A 17,441-nucleotide genomic window follows, 5' to 3' on the forward strand; every position below is an offset into this window, starting at 1 on the left:
AAATGTCCATTTACTGAGCATATTTAGGAATCCTCGTTTTTTTAAAAAATCAACAAAGAAACTCCAGTAAAGACTTTCCATTCTTAAAAGGTTGAATGGATAAGCCACCTATATCCATAAACCATTGCCAAATTCCATCTGTAATGAAACTGAAGAAATTATAATTGCATTCCACGAGATCATTTTTGCTGCACCAAAGGGACTGCATTTCATTCGGAAGGATGCAACGTTAGATGCTTATCAAGGCCCAAGACTTGCAACGGGTTCATTATACCAAATACGTCCAATATGCCAATGACATCCAACTCTACCACACATTTTCCACCCAATTCCAAGGAAGCGGTTTCTGTGCTAAACCGGTGTCTGTCGGCAGTAATGGACTAGATGAGGGCGAACAAATTGAACCTTAATGCAGACAATACAGAGGTGCTCTTGGTCAGTTGAAAGGCAGATCAGGGAATAGGGATTCAGCTTGTGCTGGATGGGGTTACACTGCCCCTGAAGGCACAGGTCCGCAGCTTGGGTGTACTTCTGGATTCATCCCTGAGCTGGCATGCCCAAGTTTCAGCAGTGGCCAGGAGTGCATTTGCAGAGTTAAAGCTAGTGCGCCAGCTGCACCAGTTCCTAGAGATGTCAGACCTGGCCACGGTGACACATGCCTTAGTTACATCCCGACTGGATTACTGTAATGTGCTCTACGTGAGACTGCCCTTAAAGAGTTTTCAGAAACTTCAGCTGGTTTAAAGAGCTGCAGCCAGAGTGTTGACCAGGGCTGGTTACAGGGAGCCTACAACTCCCCTCTTAAAACAGCTTCACTGGCTTCCAGTCTGTTTCTGGGCACAATTCAAAGTGCCGGTTATGACCTATAAAGTCCAATACGGCTCGGGTCCAGGTTATCTGAAAGACCATATTCTCCCTTATGAACTTGCCTGTGCTTTGAGAGCTTCTGAGGAAGCCCTTCTTTCAGTCCCACCACCATCACAGGCATGTCTGGTGGGAACACAGGAGAGGACCTTCTCGGTGGCTGCTCCAGTGCTCTGGAACTCTCTTCCCAGGGAAGCTAGGTTGGCTCCCTCCTTGATGCACTTTGGGAAGCAGGCCTTTGGCAATTAATCTGGGCCTTCATCTGTGCTAAGGACTTTTAAAATTGTCGTGTATTTTAAATGTTTAAATATTGGAATATATTTAATATATTTTTAACCTCTGTATATTTCTATTCATAGGTTTTAAAATGTATATGTTTTTAAATTTTGTAATGCCGCCTTGAGGCCCAATATTGGACAAAAGGCGGGATACAAATAAATATAATAATAATAATAATAATAATAATAATAATAATAATAATAATCTCGCTTTGCACAGAGAAGCCAAGAAGACTGTCGTTAATGGAATGCAAAGGAAGGAGCCCTAACTCAGTGGTAGAGCACCTACTTTGCATGCGGAAGGTCCCAGGTTCAAACCCCAGCATCTCCAGGTATTCGGCTGAGGAAAGCCCCCTGACCACTGCCAGTTTCAGGATTGTATAAGCACTCTCTGTAGGCCTTCTTCCCTTCAGCAAGTCTACCTTTTCCTCACCATTGTGACCAGGTGCTCTTGCTCCTCATCCTCTTACTCACGATTGCAACCACTTGCTTCCTTGACAGGCAGAGAGGCAGTGAGCAAGGAGGCCCTGGCATCTGCTGCTCCTTCTTCTCACCACCACCATCTGGGCCAGAGAGAGAGGCAGGTGTACAAGAAGGTTGCAATGGGGAAGAGGAGGAGCAACTCCAGGGGGGTGGGTCTTTTCAGTGGGCTCCTGCTGTTATGTGGGCCCTTGGCAGGTGCCCGACCATGCTGACCCTTAATGCCAGCCCTGCCTCCTGACTGATACCCTTCAGAGCCAATCAGTGCTGAGCTAGGTGGACCAATGGTCCCACTCTGAATGCGATCACTTCCTATGCTCAGGTGATGGGGAAGATCTCTGCCTGAGACCCTGGAGAACTGTTGCCAACCAGAGTAAGCAGCATTAGGCTAGATGGATGAAGAGCTTCTCACCTGGTAAAAGGCAGCTTCTGATATTCCTTCCTAACTCTCCATTTCCATGCCCTTCCTCTGGCATGCTATGGGACCCAGCTGAGCAGCATGCCTTGTCGGAGGGGTCCCAAAATCCTGGAGCGTCGAAGCTCACAGATCAAACTCTGAGCCACTGTGATACAGCAACTCCCCAAACCATTTGTACTGCGTATCTATTTATTATGAGTGCATCATACTGCTTATGATAAATGAAGCGGTTTCCCTGGCACTTCAAGGCCTTTCTGCACAGTCAAGTCGGTGTAATGGGGCCATAAAATAACAGTGACACAAACCCATATTGTGTGCAAGTGGAACGTGGCTGGGGAAAGGTGACTTCTCCCATAGGCCATGATCCATCTTTTATTGAGGGTGGTGTTATTAACATGTCCAATTAACAGCATCGGCATCTTGCAGTAGGGATATTGGCCTTACAGGAGTTCTGCTATGCACAGCAACAGAGAACAGTATTGATCCAACCCATCAGTAACCTAGCAGTAACTGATACTTGGAGAAGCTAGAATTGAAAGAGTGCAATTGGGAGGGGGGACAGGGGAGGAATCCACAACTTTTTGTTATTGAAAGTACACCAGGAAGCAATGAGTCTTGTCGTGATTAGAACATCGCATGTGATGAACAAATCCACACCATCTCTTTCTACTTCAACACCAAAGAATGTAGCACTTTGCAAATCACGAGGAAGAAGAGGAGATGACGGAGAGAACATATCCCTTCTTCACTACAATAAAAATCTAGTCTACCAATCTCTTTTAATGCAAGGTGTATCCAGATCTTTAACCCTTCATACTGGTTTTGGAAACCTGGACTAAGATGATTCCTTCAAATATTAAAATTTCCATTTAAAGAATCCGGCTGCTGCTTCCATTGCTTTGCTCCCAGTTGAACCAGTGTTGCATGCAGGTAATTTTAGATTATGAGCTTAAAGATCTTAGAGGCCACCCCATTTAGATGGTAATATTCAGGGTTGGCTCCGGGTTGCCTTGGGGTGACGAAAGTATCATTGGGCTCCCTTTGGCACTGCCCATTCAACTCCCCACTTCCAATTTTGTAAAATGCCCTAGTTTTGTGCAGGAGGGTGGTTGTCTGCCCATATACTCTTTACTGGTGGCACCACTGAGTTTAAGGAACAATAGGAACATAGGTGGCTGCCTTATATTGAATCAGATCCATCTGTCTACAGTGACCAGCAGCAGCTCTCCAGGGTTTCAGGCAAGAGTCCTTCCAAGCCTACCTGGAGATGCCATGGATTGAACCTGGGACCTTCTGCATACAAATCTGGTGCTCTACTAATGAGCTAAAGCCCTTCTTCCTACTCTTGCAATTTGAAATTGTCTTTCCCCCTTCAGGGGAGGCCCTTCTCTGGATCCCACCACCATCACAGGCACACTTGGTAGAAACCTGGAAGAGGGTGGCTGATCCACAGCTCTAGAGCTCCCTTCCCAGGGAAGCTAGACTAGCTCCCTTCACAATGTGCTTTTGGAGGCAGGCAAAAACTTTTTTGTTCTGGCAGGCCTTTGGCGAATAGTATGGACCTCCGTCTATGCATAAGACTCTTCAAATTGTTACATATTTTAAATGTTTTAGTATTAAAGTATAATTATATTTTTAACTTTTGTATATTTCTATTTATAAGTTTTAACTGCATATGTTTTAATTTTGTAAAGCCGCCTTAATGCCCAGCATTGGGCAAAAGGCGGGATACAAATAAATACAATAATAATAATAAGAAGAAGAAGAACAGCAACAACATATTTCTTTCCCTGATGATTCAGATAATTTCAAAGAGATCTAAGTCATTAGGGCAGGTTAGGACTTCAATGTCCCAGACTAGTGTAGCACAGTGGTTAAAAGAAGTAAACTGAAAATTCCCAGTTCAAATCTCAGTTCAACCATAAATGCATCAGGTGTCCTTGCGCAACCAATCTCTCAGGCTCAGACCCCCATCTATAAATATACTGGGGCAATAATTTTATCTTACAGTGTTGTTGCATGGATGACCAAAGCGTATTAAACAATTAAAAAGAAGTGTGATGCAAATACTAAGGATAATAACATTTATGATGTTGGTTGCTTCGGATTTCTGTCCCTGTCCAGCGATCACAACACCCAATAAAACTCAATAAAATTCTTGCCGCCCTCCTCCTCAATAAAATTATCTTTCTCTACTTCTTTTCCTCACCATCTGCCACCACAGGAAAAAAGAAAAGAAAAATCAAATCCCCCAGAATCTTAGAAGCAGAATAAATTACGCACAAGACATGCATTTTTCCCAGGTTGTTTAATTGATTCTGAAGAAGGAAAAATGGTTCATTTTTCATCAAGTGATCACAATCGACAATGAAAGAACGCTTCATAACTATCCATGTACACCTATGCACTCAGGTGACCAAGAAAATGAAGCACTGCAATGCCTGGTTTTGTACCTCTTATGCTAAATATATATCCTGCCTCCAAATAGACCTCCTCTATTAATGTGTAGTGCTGGTGTTGTTTTAATGATCCGTATGATACTTGGAGCAATTCAGATGAAGAAATGGTTTTCAGGAAAGATAAAAGGAAGGACTTCTTCACACAACACAGTTAAACTATGGAATTCACTACCACAAGATGGAGTGATGGCCACCAATTTGGTCGGCTTTAAAGGGAATTGGATAAATTCCTCGAGGCGAAGGCTATCAATGGCTACTAGTCCTGTTAGCTATGTGCTATGTCTAGTAGCAAAGGTAGTAAGCCTATGTACACCAGTTGCTGGGAAACATGGGCGGAAGGGTGCTGTTACACTCGGGTCCTGCTTGTGGGTTGGCCACTGTATGAACAGAATGCTGGACTGATCCAGCACGGTTCTTCTTATGTTCTTCCTAAAAGCTTCTGAAGCATCTGTGCGATGGCTCCCAAGGGCCTCATCAAACATGACATTTTCTAGGCATACACCTTTAAATGCATTGTGAAAAAATGTAATGTGTGAATGAGACAAATGTGTTTTGTATTGCTTAAGGGAACAGGATTCACTGTAGATCCCAGCAAGTGCACATTCGGTAGTAAACCCCAGGTGTACTGCTTCACTGTGTAATGTGTAATAGTCCCAAATTAAGGCTGACATTTAAAGATTAAGCCTGAGTTTAGTATTGCCACCTAGTATTTGTCATGTGATTTCCTGAAAAGAATATTGAAGTGAGACAAATATTCTGAAGGGGACAATTAAGAACTATGTCAATGGTCAACCAGCAAGTATTTAAACTATGGGATTCACTTCTAGAAGGTAGAGTGATGGCCGCCAACTTGGGCGGCATTAAAAGGTTAGACAAATTCATGGAGGATAAGGCTTTCAGTGGCTACTGGTCGTGATGGCTGTGTATAACTTCCAACATTCTCAATACCAGTTGCTGGGGGACATAAGCAGGAAGGTGCTGTTGTATTCGTGTCCTGCTTGTAGGGTTCCTATGGGGATTTGCATGGCCAGTGTGAAATCACAACATAGGCCTTTGGTCTGATCAAGTACAAATCTCCTTATGTCACACTCCAGTTGTTGTTTTTCATGGGACAGAAGTTACCTGCCTAATCTCTTATGAGTTTTTCAGATCCAAAATTTAAATTAGAACCTGCCCAGCTGAGGGCAGGGTCCTGGCTGATTCATCCCAGTGAGCTTCTCTCTATAGTCTTTATATAAAGAACTGCATGATTCAACAACATTTATATTCTCTCTTTTTTAGGAGCATAGGCCAATAGTAGGCATTTTCTGGGTGGGTGGGTGGAGCAATTCAGGAAGACAGTAGCAAGAAAAAGACAGACCAGGACTAGTGAAGATTATGAGGAGGGGGCACAAACCACGGGTAGAGCACATGCTTTGCATGCTAAAAGTCCTGGAGACAATCCCTGGCATCTCCAGTTTAAATGGCCAGGTAGCAGTTCTTCCTGAGACCTTGGAAGGCTGGCTGCCAACCAAAGTAGATAGTATAAATTAGATGGGAAGGTGCTGTTGTGCTCATGTCTTGCTTGTGGGTTTCCTTGGGCAGCTGTTTGGCCACTGTGTGAACAGAATGCTGGACTACATGGACCCTTGGTCTGATCTAGCAGAGCTCCTCTTATGCTCTAGTACTAGGCTAGTTCGACAAATACTCTGATTTAGTACAAATTAGCATTTTATTCCATCTTTAAAACCACTGAAATGAGAGGGCAAGTTGAGTTCATCACAGCTAATTTGTCCCACCGAGTTCAACATTACTCAAGTGTGACCAAGGGCTGATTCACACGTGTGTGTATCGCTTTGTTTCTCTACACTACTTGTTTACCATAGGCTTGGGCGTGGTTCACATGTGCATGCCCATCTCTTGACCCCTGCAACAGCCAGGAAGGAACTGAATGTGTGAATGGACCATCCCAGATGCAGCTTTTGTATCTTACACACAAATGATTTTCAATACAGTCGGCTCACATTTTCAGCCACCCATCATCACAAGGAAACTCATCAAGGGTAGGGAAATGAATCAAACGATATTCATGCATGTATAAATCAGGCCTGAATGACCAGCAGCTGTATGTCTGAATCAATTCCATTGCAACTGAGGGGATAAGAAATGTTCTGTCTATGGCGATATATCTGTGATGTCCACTTCCCATGTGCACGCCCACACTTGATGGAGCAGTGCAGACATCAAGCGATGAGCAAAACACGCCTGCGTGATCCAGACCTCACTTTCTGTGGAGTGGGGCCACTGGGGAGGGCCAGACCAAGGTATTTTGCTTCCTGAGGCAAAGGAGAACCCCTTCTATGTACAACCCCTTCTATGTACAGAAACCAAGAGGACTGACAGTTAAATTTTACTTCAACCTGGCAATGGGACAGTGTCTCCCACTGCCTCTGAGGGCAGTAGTCTAGCTTAAGGCACACAGGGAAGACCAGATGGTACAGACATCTCTGCCCTCAGCACCATTTAATGCTATCCCCTTTGGCATTTCCCACTTGAAGCGGAGGCCTCAGCCTGCCCAATGGTAGGGCTGGCCCTGTGTGTAGTTGAACGCTAAAGATAGGGTACGGGTAGCCATACTTGCTCTGAGTATTAAGTCCAAGCTAAAATGTTATGTTCCAGGTGGTGCAGTAAGGAACCCTGTGAACAAAGAGAATTTCGCCTGTCAGACACCTGCTGTTTTTGTATGCTCAGCAATGTGCTCAAATTGGGGGGGGGGAGATGTACAGAAATCCACACACTTCACTGTCACTCCCTCATCCAATTTTAGCCAAATCATGGCCCTCTTGTAGCCATGTAAAACCAGCCTCTGGAGTAGGTGGGCGTGACACAAAAGGTAAGGCAATGAGCCCCCAATTGTAGTATCAAATAACCAATGGAGACTCAACTCCAAATCTCCCCACCTCCACTACAAAGCTCACTGGGTGACCTTGGGCCAGTTGCTCTCTCTCAGCCTAATCCTACCTCACAGGGTTGTTTTGAGGGTGATTTAGGGAGGGAGAGGTCCACGTGTGTCACCCTGAGCTGTTGAAGAAAGGGTGGGATAAAAATGAAATAACTGTTGCTCTAAAACCATGATCTACACTACCCTTGGGGGGGGGGGGGGAAGAGATATTCCTACTCTCTAAAAACGTCCAGTAAAAAACAGCCCTACGGGTCTTGCTTATTCACGTGCAAGTTTCTTTCCTAGAAAAGACCACCGTCACACCATCGCCCAGCAGAGGGCGCTTTAGGGAGGTATTTAAAGAGAAACCTTTCTTTAAATCATAATAGTAATCATTAAAAAACCCGGCACCAGGCTGATCCAGTCGCTGCAGTCTGTGGCCTTTGCAAACAGTTTTTAATAATACAAATATAACTCTTTGCTGCCTGCTTCTTTCAGCAACAGTGAGTGTCTTGCTTGCCTTTCTTTTCTTTTTTAACGGGCTCAAGCCTGCTGAATTCACCTTATTATTTCTATGCGTTCTCTCGCTTTTTTTTTCCTCCCCCCACCCCCAATTGGGTACCTTTTGACCCGAAAGTGAGAAAAACCTGGAACAATAAATATATATTTCCCTGTGAAAACACACAGACCCACTATTTAAAACTCCACGCATTTACTAAAACCGACCTCGGACGCCATCGGATCGGTAACTTTATAACATCGAGGAAACCAGTTCTTAGAGGGGAGAAGCAGCACTCACAAGTAATGCTGGGTTACTATAAGTTTTAACGCCCTCTTTCCTCGCACGGCTAAAAGTATCACTTCCCATACACACACACACACACTGCAGCCTCGCTGGGCTTTAGCACCGTCTTTGCTATTTTTTTTTTAAAAAAGAAGATCGCACGAGGCAATTAATTGAATTTAAAGCAATAATCAAACGCAATGCCTTTTCCCCTCACGCAATTTATGTAACGCTCTTTAGTCAATGCCAACCCAAGGCGAAGAAAAAAGGGGGTGTATATATAAGCGCAAGGTGATTCAAATTAAGCCGGATTTATTTATTACCTGGGGGAGAAATAAATACAAGCAAACAACAAAAGCAGTTTCCTCTAACAAGATTCCGATTAAAACACGAAAAACCAACTTCGTGCACTTCACCACCGACCAGTGCCTGTTTTAGCTTGAAACTGAAAGAAGTACCGGCAATCGTTGAAGGAAAGAAAAATGTTGGGGGTATTTACACCAAAATTCTCTCTCCTGACATACACACGCACGCACGTATAGATTGATACGTACTGATCATTTTCTCGTTTTGCATTGGGTTATTTTTTTAAAAAAAAAACACCACCCCAAACTATACAATCTTGGTGGTATCAGCAAAGACTGAACAAAACAAAACAAAAAGCACAACTGCGCCTTTAGAGAATTAAAACGAAAGGAGACACTTAAACGCTAATGCCTTAGGAATTTAAAATTGCATTTTCGTTTTGTTTAAGAGGCGGACAAGGATTCTATAGAGACAGACGCCGGCGATTGCCGGGCAGCCCCTTGTCAATTTCATTGTTCTAACCCGGCACCGAAATAAGACTTTTGCAAACAGCAGCAGCAGCACCGCCACAGTAAGACTCGGAAAGGGACGTGTTCATTTGCACTATCACCGCACCGTCTCGACAATCGGAGGCGAGAAATGTTTAAAAGGCAATCTCAAAAGGGGGCGGGGAGTGGGCAATGGAGAACAAACAACTAAAACCTAAAGCAGCGATCTAATATATACGTATCACATATAGATATATTAACACCAACACACACACACAAAGGGGTGATGTGCTAGATCTAGAACTCCCTTATTTCAAAGCAATTTCCTCCAGCGCTCCTATTTAACCCTATATAATGAAAAAGGGGGTACCAAACCCGTGGTCATCATTTCCCCCCTCTCCCTCCCCTTCTTTTGCTTTAAAATAATAATAATAATCCTCGCCCTGATGGGAGGCTGAGCATGGGAGAGATGTATCTGAGCAGGAAGAGAAATAAAAAGATCTAGAAAGCTGCCCTTACCTTCGTACATTGGGGCCATCGGTGCAAGGATGTCTGTTATTCATGGCAACGAAAGAAAAACGAAGCAGGATTTCAGGTCCCCCCCCCCTTAAACTCAATAGAAATCTGCCATCTTGAGCCTGTGTCTCTCCGTACAGCCGAAGCGGCCAAAAGCCTCCTGCATCTCTCCTTCAATTCATCGAGGAGGGAGGCAGAGGGGGGAAATACACATAGAGACCTCCATAAAGCAGAAACGGCAGCAGCAGGAGCCAAAGGATCAAAAATAGAAGATGGGGAGGGGGGAGGACAGGGGAAGGGGGGTGTGCGCCGATGCACAGTGAACAGGTCAAGTGGGGAGGGGGCTGTGGGTGGCTGGAGGTCCCCCCAGACTTGGGGTTTTGGGGGGCGGGGAGGGGGGGACTCGAGCGATCCCCCGAAGCTCTCAGCTCAACATGTCTGTCTGTGTGTGCGTCGGGGGAGATTTCTGCAAAAGTTGCATTGGAGAGGAGAGGAAGAGACAAGACTGCGAGAGCCAGAGAAAACAGAAAAGAGGGGAGGAGAGAAGGAGGAGAGTGAGGAAAGGGAGGAAAGAGGGAAGGGAGAAAGGGGAAAAAAAAGCACAGGGAGTTTGCAAATAATCAAATACCGATGGCATGGATCGCAGTTTCCCAGAAGGAGGGAGGGGGAGAGCAGCGAGGAGCAAAAACAAATTTAAAAAAATCCCTCCAAAACAAAAACACACAAACCCTCATCACCCTCTGCTGAGATTATATGGGATCGTGTTTAACAACACATTTCAATCAGGAAGGGGAGGGGGAGGAGGAGGAGATGGGGGCGGGGCAGGGAGGGGGGCAGAGAGAAGAAAAAACGGAACAGGGAACAGAAGTTGGTGAAGCGGCTTCTTTCTCTCTTTCAGTATTTAAGTAACAATGTGGGGATGGATAGATTTTTTTTAAGGCACTGCTGAAGGCTGTACGCTCTTTGGGGCACAGTCCTATCTTTTTCTTGTTACTTTGTAAAGTGCCTTGTGCATTCAAAATGCACATAATACTTTCATCGTTAATTTAACAATAACAAATCACAATAAAGCCTTGTGGAAATTTGAATAATAAGTTTTGTTTGATATATCGACCTTCATCCTTTTACATTCCAGAGCAGTTTTCAACGGCATAAAAAGAACATACAAAATTTTGCCATAAAATAAGAACCAAACATCCCTCCCTTTTCGAAGAATGTTCTATTCTCTGTTTGCATTTTTTACAGTCTTGTTTCAATGAGAAAAAGTTGTTGCTTTTTTCTTTTTTCTTCGTCTTTTTTAAAACATAGTCTGCTATAAACAGTGCAAGTGTTTATGGGATGCATTTTGAGATAAACATACACTGTTGCTTTCAGGATTTTTTTCCTCCCCCTTGCAAAGAGCCACATCAAAAGAGTGTTTATGTATTGAGTATGACAGCCAAGGAGCCCCCTCCTGTGTTCATTTTAAGCGATCCATCCCTTTTGCTCAGTTTCTGCCCTGGCACTGCCAACTCTCTTCTTGTAAGATGTCTTCAGGACATTCCCCCCGGGGCTGTTGGCAAAACCTTTCTCTTCCTCTTGCCTTCTATAGAACTTAATCTTATAGAGGTCTCCCAAGTACAGCGACTTTTTCATAGTATGCAAACTGGCCCCAGGTCGACCTCAGCTAAAACATTCCAGGGTGTTCTTATAAACAGAAAGCCACTCAAATAAGCTGCTATCAGACCCCATTTACACAACCAGATAACATTGACTGAAAAAGAATACCACTGATGGTATGATTATTCTTCATTGGTAGTGTATAATATCCTTTCAGGTGAATGAATCGACCAAGCTATGTTTTAACTCCACATGACATAAATCATCATTATGCAAAAAAAAAAAAAAAGGATCCAAAATCCACATCACCATAATTAAGCCAACTCAAAGGTAACAAAATACTATGCAGGCTTTTGGGTTCTCCAGATCTCATCATTGGGCAAGATAGTAAATAAAGCAAGAGAGAGGTGGAGGGAAAAAGTGGTTGTTGTCTGAACAGGCCCATAGAGTTTTCATTTGGTTACAGTCTTAAGATGGAAAGTGGGAGTATGTGGCTCTAATTATTATTTCTGGCATTTCTATACCACCCCATAGCCAAAGCTCTCTGGGCAGTTTACAAAGTTTCAAGTATAGAGATGGTTTCAACTGATACTTGGGACCCACCCAAGGGTTACTGGGAAGAAAATACAAATGGGTGAATCCCCCATTTTTGAAAACATAAAATCCAGATGTTACTACAAACTATCTCCATCCAGGGGAAACTCCAGGTTCCTTGGTAGGAGGCAAAAAGAAGTAGAGAAAAACTAGACAAACGTTACAGTTACACAGCTAGAGAGGGTTTTCGATGGTGTACAACGTAAACAACAACAAACCAAGGAAACCAAATTGGATAACTTTACCAAATAGTTGGAGGGCGTGCATCCTTAGAAAACTAAGTTCCAGATTCAGGTGGTAAATGTAAATTTTAAATTTTAATTACTTTATCATGAGTTGTAATTGATGAATCTGTTGATCATATTTTCATATGTGTAATCTGAAAAGAGGCATTCCCACCAGTATGGGAGTGAACGAAGAAGGCCTCTTTTAAGACAGGAATTGCAGACAGAAGCTTTTATAAGAACTTGGGTTAAAAATAATCTTTAAAAATGATCAAAGGGCTGGAGCATCTGCCCTATGAGGGAAAGTTACAACAACTGGAATTGTTTAGCTTGGAACAAAGGAGGCTAAGGGTAGACATGATAGAGGTGTACAAAATTATGCAAGGTGGGGAGAATGTGGATAGGGAGACATTTTTCTCCCTCTCTCAAAATACTAGAATCCAGGGTCATCCCATGAAGCTGATTGGTGGGAGATTCAGGACAAATAAAAGGAAGTACTTCCTCACACAAGTGCATAGTTAAATTATAGAATTCACTACCAACAATTGGATGACTTTTAAAGGGGGTTGGATAAATTCCTGGAGAAGGCTATCAATGGCTACTAGCCCTGATGGTTATGTGCTACCTCCAGTATGTGAGGCAGTAAGCCTATATACACCAGTTGCTGGGGAACATGGGTGGGAGGGTGCTGTTGCACCCATGTCCTGCTTGTGGGTTTGCCATGGGCAGCTGGACTAGATGGACCCTTAGTCCGATCCACCATGGCTCTTATTATGTTCTTATGTAATATTTTACCTGATTAATTTGGAGCCTTGCTGTAGTCAGTTGAGGCTGCCATCCTATGATGCTGCAATCCTATGCAGATTTACCCCATTGAACCAAGTAGGGTTTATTTTGAGCAAACATGCCTAGGATTGCACTGTAAAGACAGCTTTAATCAGTTAATCTAACTAAATAATTGATTAAATGTACCTGCCCTAAATAATAAAAATAAGAATGATACTAATAGTAGCAGTATATTAATAAATGTACTAAGATTAAAAAACAATAACATAATTCCTGCCTGCAGGCTTAAAATCTACTAGAAATTATACAAATAGGATGGTGAAGAAGGAGTAAGGGAACATGCAAATTTGGACACCAATTCTTCATAATTTACATAATACCTAATAAAATTCTTAAATTCTTAAAGGCAAAAGATATTTAAAGGCACACCTCCACACATGTGCTATCTGGCAACCAAGACTAGGTAGCAACAGATGATTTGGTCCCAAGGCCTAGAAGCAGCTCCTGTAACATCATTAATAATATAGCTCTTGACACTACTTCAAATCCATTATCTCAGCAACCGATACAACAATCCTACAAGGCAGGCCACCATTATAATTCCCATATTGCAGAAGGTGAGCCAAGCCTGAGAGAGAGCAGCTTGCCTTTGGGCCACCAACTGAGTTCATGATGAGATTTGTGCCTACTCCAAGGGAAGCTTGGAGGATGGCAACAAGGGAGAGGCCTTCTCTGTCGTGGCCCCCCAATTCTGGAACCATCTCCCCGATGAGGTCCTCCTGGTGCCAACATTGTTAACTTTTCAGCACCAGGTCAAGAGTTTTCTTTTCTCCCAGGCATTTAATAGCATATGTTGAGTTTTAACTGACTCCAGAAATATCTTTGGCCTGGCTGAGAGTTTAAAAATTGTTTTAAATATTAGCTATTTTTATGGTTTTAAATTTTGTATATTGGTTTTTAATGTTCAGTCTTTTAATCTTTGTAAACCGCCCAGAGAGCTTCGTCTATGGGGCAGTATATAAAAGATATTATTAATAATAATAATAATTAATAATAATAATAATAATTAATAATAATAATAATAATAATAATAATAATACAGGCTGGGTATTGGCAGCATTGCATTCTGTATATTAAAGTCGTTGTGTGCCTTGTGCACCTTTTGGTTGTATCTTGTTTATATCAACTACTGCCTTCTCTATTTATGCACACAGGTGCTGCTGCTGTTGTTGCTCCCATGCGATTTCCACAAGCTGCAATGTTATCTCCCATGCTGTGCCTGTTGCCTGTCCACACACACACACATCCCTAATCATCTACAACCACTGCTTATATCCTCTGGTTGTTGCATGGGGAGGGGAAATTTTGTGGAGGAACCGCTGCATCAGATCCAGGTGAGGCAATTAACAACAGTGGTTTTCAATGGCAAATATGCATTGAATTCAAAACCTTCAGGGGAGAGATGCTTCTCAAGCTGTGCTACGGGAAGGTGTTTTGCTGGTTTTGTAGGTGCATCAACATCAAACAGCATGTTTGTTGGCAGTACATCATGCTCCATAATTTTCTCTATTGATTCTCCCCTTTCTTCCGCAATTTCCATATCTCTGTGTGTTTGAGCAATTACTTTCTTAGTTATCAGTTTGGGTGTGGTAGGCCGTGTGATGCTTTTTGTATCACAAGATGGTAGCTTTACTTTAGAGATTGTGTCTGACAGCTTTTTATTTTTTGATTTAAATCTCTCCTGCCTGAGGTGCTGATACAGGTCTGAACCATGTCTTAAGACATCAAGACCCGACAATACCTTTTGAACTTTTCTGGGATCTTTGAATGGTTTGCTCCAACTTCATATCAGGTGCTACAGCACTGAACCTCCCCTCTTTATCCTTCACAACAAAATGTCCTTCAATTAATTTTTGGTAAAGGAAGGGGTTCTTATGCTCCAGTTTCTTTACTCTCTCCAGGTACCAGCTGCCATATCATAGGTAACTTATGCAGTCACTCACGAAAAATGGGAAGTAAAGACTCAGCAGTGTCAACATGCAGATTCCAGTTACCATCATGATCAGCAGCAATCAATTTTTTCACTAGTGAAACTATCTTGAGGAAGACTTCCCAGTACCTACACAGTTCAGATTTCTCTCCACATTCTTTAACAAAAGCTTCAAATTTGATTCTCAGATATACGACCTTCCCACTTAGCACATAAAAAAAATTGTGAGCTTTTTTTTGGTCTGTTAGGTCAAGTACATTCTGCAGCTTTTTTTTTTTACCTCTTGAATGATTTCCAAAAATACTGATTTGTCCTCTCTGCACCAAAAAGCATTCCACTGTAGTGTTTGTATTGCCTCTTATATTATTAACATACCTTGGACAGACTGAATATAATGACTTCCATTCAGTACTAACTGCATAGTTTTACTGCCAAAAATTTCTGCTTCAATAAGGGCATCATCCATGCCACTTCCACTGATGTATTTCCTGCACATCTTAATGCTACTTTTGTCATATGGAACATGCCCATCATGGGATACAGATCAGTGAATTTTTCTGGACAAGACAGAAAAATGTCTGATTGCATATATCAATAGACGCTTGGGTGCCATTTTTAAAAATGGTGGAAGGAACATTAATTTCCATCAAAATTAATGTAATTGTTGATCTGCTATTGTGGCGCAGAGTGGTAAGTGGCAGTTACTGCAGCTGAAGCTCTCCCCAAGGCCTGAGTTCGATCCCAGCAGAAGCTGGTTCTCAGGCAGCCGGCTCAGGTCGACTCAGCCTTCCATCCTTCTGAGGTCAGTAAAATGAGTACCCAGCTAGCTGGGGGAAAGGTAACTGCGACTGGGGAAGGCAATGGCAAACCACCCCGCTACAAAGTCTGCCAAGAAAACGTCAGCGAAAGCAGGCGTTCCTCTAGGAGTCAGCAATGACGCAAGTGCTTGCATAAGAGGTTCCTTTCCTTTTCCCCCCTTGACCTGCTCAACCCAAAAAAACTGTAGTTTAAAGCCAAAATCACATTCATATGTTGATTTGTTGAGAAAATGAGACATTTCAGCACCATCTTGGAATATAGTAGAGTACTCTGACAATTAAAATAACATATCCTTTGAACTCCTTAACCCTGAAAACCTATAATTTGATAACAAACACAAGATAGTTACTTCTGTGGTTGATGAAATCTAGAGACCTAAAGAAAATTAGGGGACAGGAGCAGGCAGAAGTAACATCGGGGCCTGCTCCTCTTGGACTCTCTCTCTCTCTTTCTCTCTCCTCCCTCCCTCCCTCCCTCCTGGACTCCTTTTCCTTGTGTGTCATGTCTTTATTAGACTGTAAGCCTGAGGGCAGGGACTGTCTTTTTTGCTAAGTGTAAGCCGCTCCGAGAGCCTTTTTTGGCTGAGGAGCGGGGTATAAGTATGATAAATAAATAAATAAATAAAATTGTCCGCCATTATGAAAATAGCCCCTAAAAAAGTTTTGTGCAAGAATCAGAATGTCTACCCAAGAAATTATGTTAATCCAATACCTCAAGATCACATATCAGCAGAGAAAATCTCTGGACCTCAAAAATTTTACAGGGGTATATTGTGGGGACAGGATTAAATGGGTTCCATTGGCAAATATGCTCGAAATCGTTACCCAAGTGGTAACGATTTTGTCGTAGCAAAAACAACAGAGAGTCTTGTGGCACCTGAAAGGCGAAGAAACTTATTATACCACAATACATTTTTGTTTAAGTGATCTCTAGTCCACAATAGCTTATGCCATAATACATTTGTTAATCTTTGAAGCAGGGGTGGGCTACTTCGGGGCTCTGGGAGACAACTTCAAACCCATTCACCCTGGAACCCTCCAGGGGCTGTACCACCGCTGTGTGCCTCTGAATTTCGGGAGACACAGCAGTAAAACAATTGGCAGTTTGCTGTTGAATTTTGGTGGCAAACCACAACAGTGGCCTAAAAGGGCCAAATTCAGCTTTGCAGAGGTGGGCCAATAGAAGGCAGGTTTCTAAAACAAGGTGAGACATTTTTAAGACTTTATTTTAATTGCATGGCTGCTCTTTTATATCTAAAAAAAATACCAAGAAAAACAGACCAAGTATATTAAAAGACAGAAGGAGGTGTGTATGAGAGAGAGAAATGTTTGCTTCATGGATGAGTCCTCAATGGAAGCCAAATTTGTCTACGATCACTGTGACCTACCCTATGACTCCACGCTGAGATCATTATGATTTCCTGACTTATACTTCCAGCGGGCATTTTATTAATCCCATAACTCTCTGCTTCTATGATAACTGGAAGCCAATTGTTTGTCTAGATACTCAGTATTTTATATTTAGCTCTTACCTCAAGACGCATTCTGGTTCCTGAAACCTGCTTAAAACAACAGCAGTAGGAGAGATCTTTCCTCTTGCAATGAGAGATTAGTACATAATGTGAGGTGGCTGGGGACAGTGCGAAGCAAATTGAAGCTCTCTTCAGATTATCATTTCTGTATTAGTGAATTTTTCCTTATTTCAGCTGTAGAGAGCTTCGGCTATTGGGCGGTATAAAAATGTAATAAATAAATAAATAAATAAATAAGCACTAGCCTTGATCCAACTCAGAAGTGTTGAAAGTCAATGAAAAGATGATACATTTTAAAGACTTCGTTTTTAGGTTTTTATAGCTGTCCTTATATATCTTTATTCCTGTGCTGTTTGTGGTTTTATATAACTATTTGTGTTTCATT

At 42.5% G+C, this 17,441-nt stretch overlaps 1 protein-coding gene across 2 annotated transcripts in view; it reads right to left on the reverse strand.

The window, feature by feature from the left end:
* Positions 1-10,000, reverse strand: part of HIPK2 (homeodomain interacting protein kinase 2) — a 197,653-nt gene extending 187,653 nt beyond the window's left edge. The window contains exon 1 of one of the 2 annotated variants that reach the window (XM_063133341.1): positions 9,517-10,000. In XM_063133341.1, the coding sequence (XP_062989411.1) occupies positions 9,517-9,535 (19 nt within the window). In that variant the 5' untranslated portion in view covers positions 9,536-10,000. The remainder of the gene's footprint in view (positions 1-9,516) is intronic. The other variant, XM_063133339.1, reaches the window with a different exon arrangement.
* Positions 10,001-17,441: the final 7,441 nt, after the last annotated feature.

The sequence above is a fragment of the Elgaria multicarinata genome, chromosome 9 (genome assembly GCF_023053635.1).
Source record: "Elgaria multicarinata webbii isolate HBS135686 ecotype San Diego chromosome 9, rElgMul1.1.pri, whole genome shotgun sequence".
Classification (NCBI taxonomy): domain Eukaryota; kingdom Metazoa; phylum Chordata; class Lepidosauria; order Squamata; family Anguidae; genus Elgaria; species Elgaria multicarinata.